Source organism: Alligator sinensis, unplaced genomic scaffold (assembly GCF_000455745.1).
Source record: "Alligator sinensis unplaced genomic scaffold, ASM45574v1 scaffold1667_1, whole genome shotgun sequence".
Lineage (NCBI taxonomy): Eukaryota > Metazoa > Chordata > Crocodylia > Alligatoridae > Alligator > Alligator sinensis.
The window spans coordinates 919685-920011 of NW_005842504.1; the positions used below are offsets into that span (position 1 = coordinate 919685).

General features: G+C 70.3%; 1 protein-coding gene across 1 annotated transcript in view; it reads right to left on the minus strand.

Annotated features, from left to right (window-relative positions):
- The window catches only part of RYR1 (ryanodine receptor 1), a 45730-nt gene that overhangs the window by 3220 nt on the left and 42183 nt on the right, over nucleotides 1–327 (minus strand). Inside the window, 2 exon segments of the mRNA XM_025213073.1 lie at nucleotides 3–105; nucleotides 263–307. Coding sequence (XP_025068858.1) covers nucleotides 3–105; nucleotides 263–307 — 148 coding nt within the window.

Sequence of the window (327 nt, forward strand, 5' to 3'; positions counted from 1 at the left end):
GCCTCCGCCTCCGCCTCCGCCTCAGCTTCTGCTTGCGGCTCGGGCTCTGGCGGCTCCACCTTCACCTCCGCCTCAGCCTTCGGCCCCTTCTCCCCATTCTCCGCGCTGCGGGGCCGAGCCGTCAGGGCCATGCAGATAATGGACTCCCCGTGCCCACCCAGGGACGCCAACTGTGAGCAGGGTCCGGCTGAGGAGCTGGAGGGAGGTCGCTCTTCCAGGACCCTCACCGACTCACCCCCTGCCCCAGCCCTGCCCCACTCACTCAGCCTTCTCGGCCTCGGCGGCCACCTCTTCCACATTCTCCGGCCCCGGGTCAACCCCCTCCCC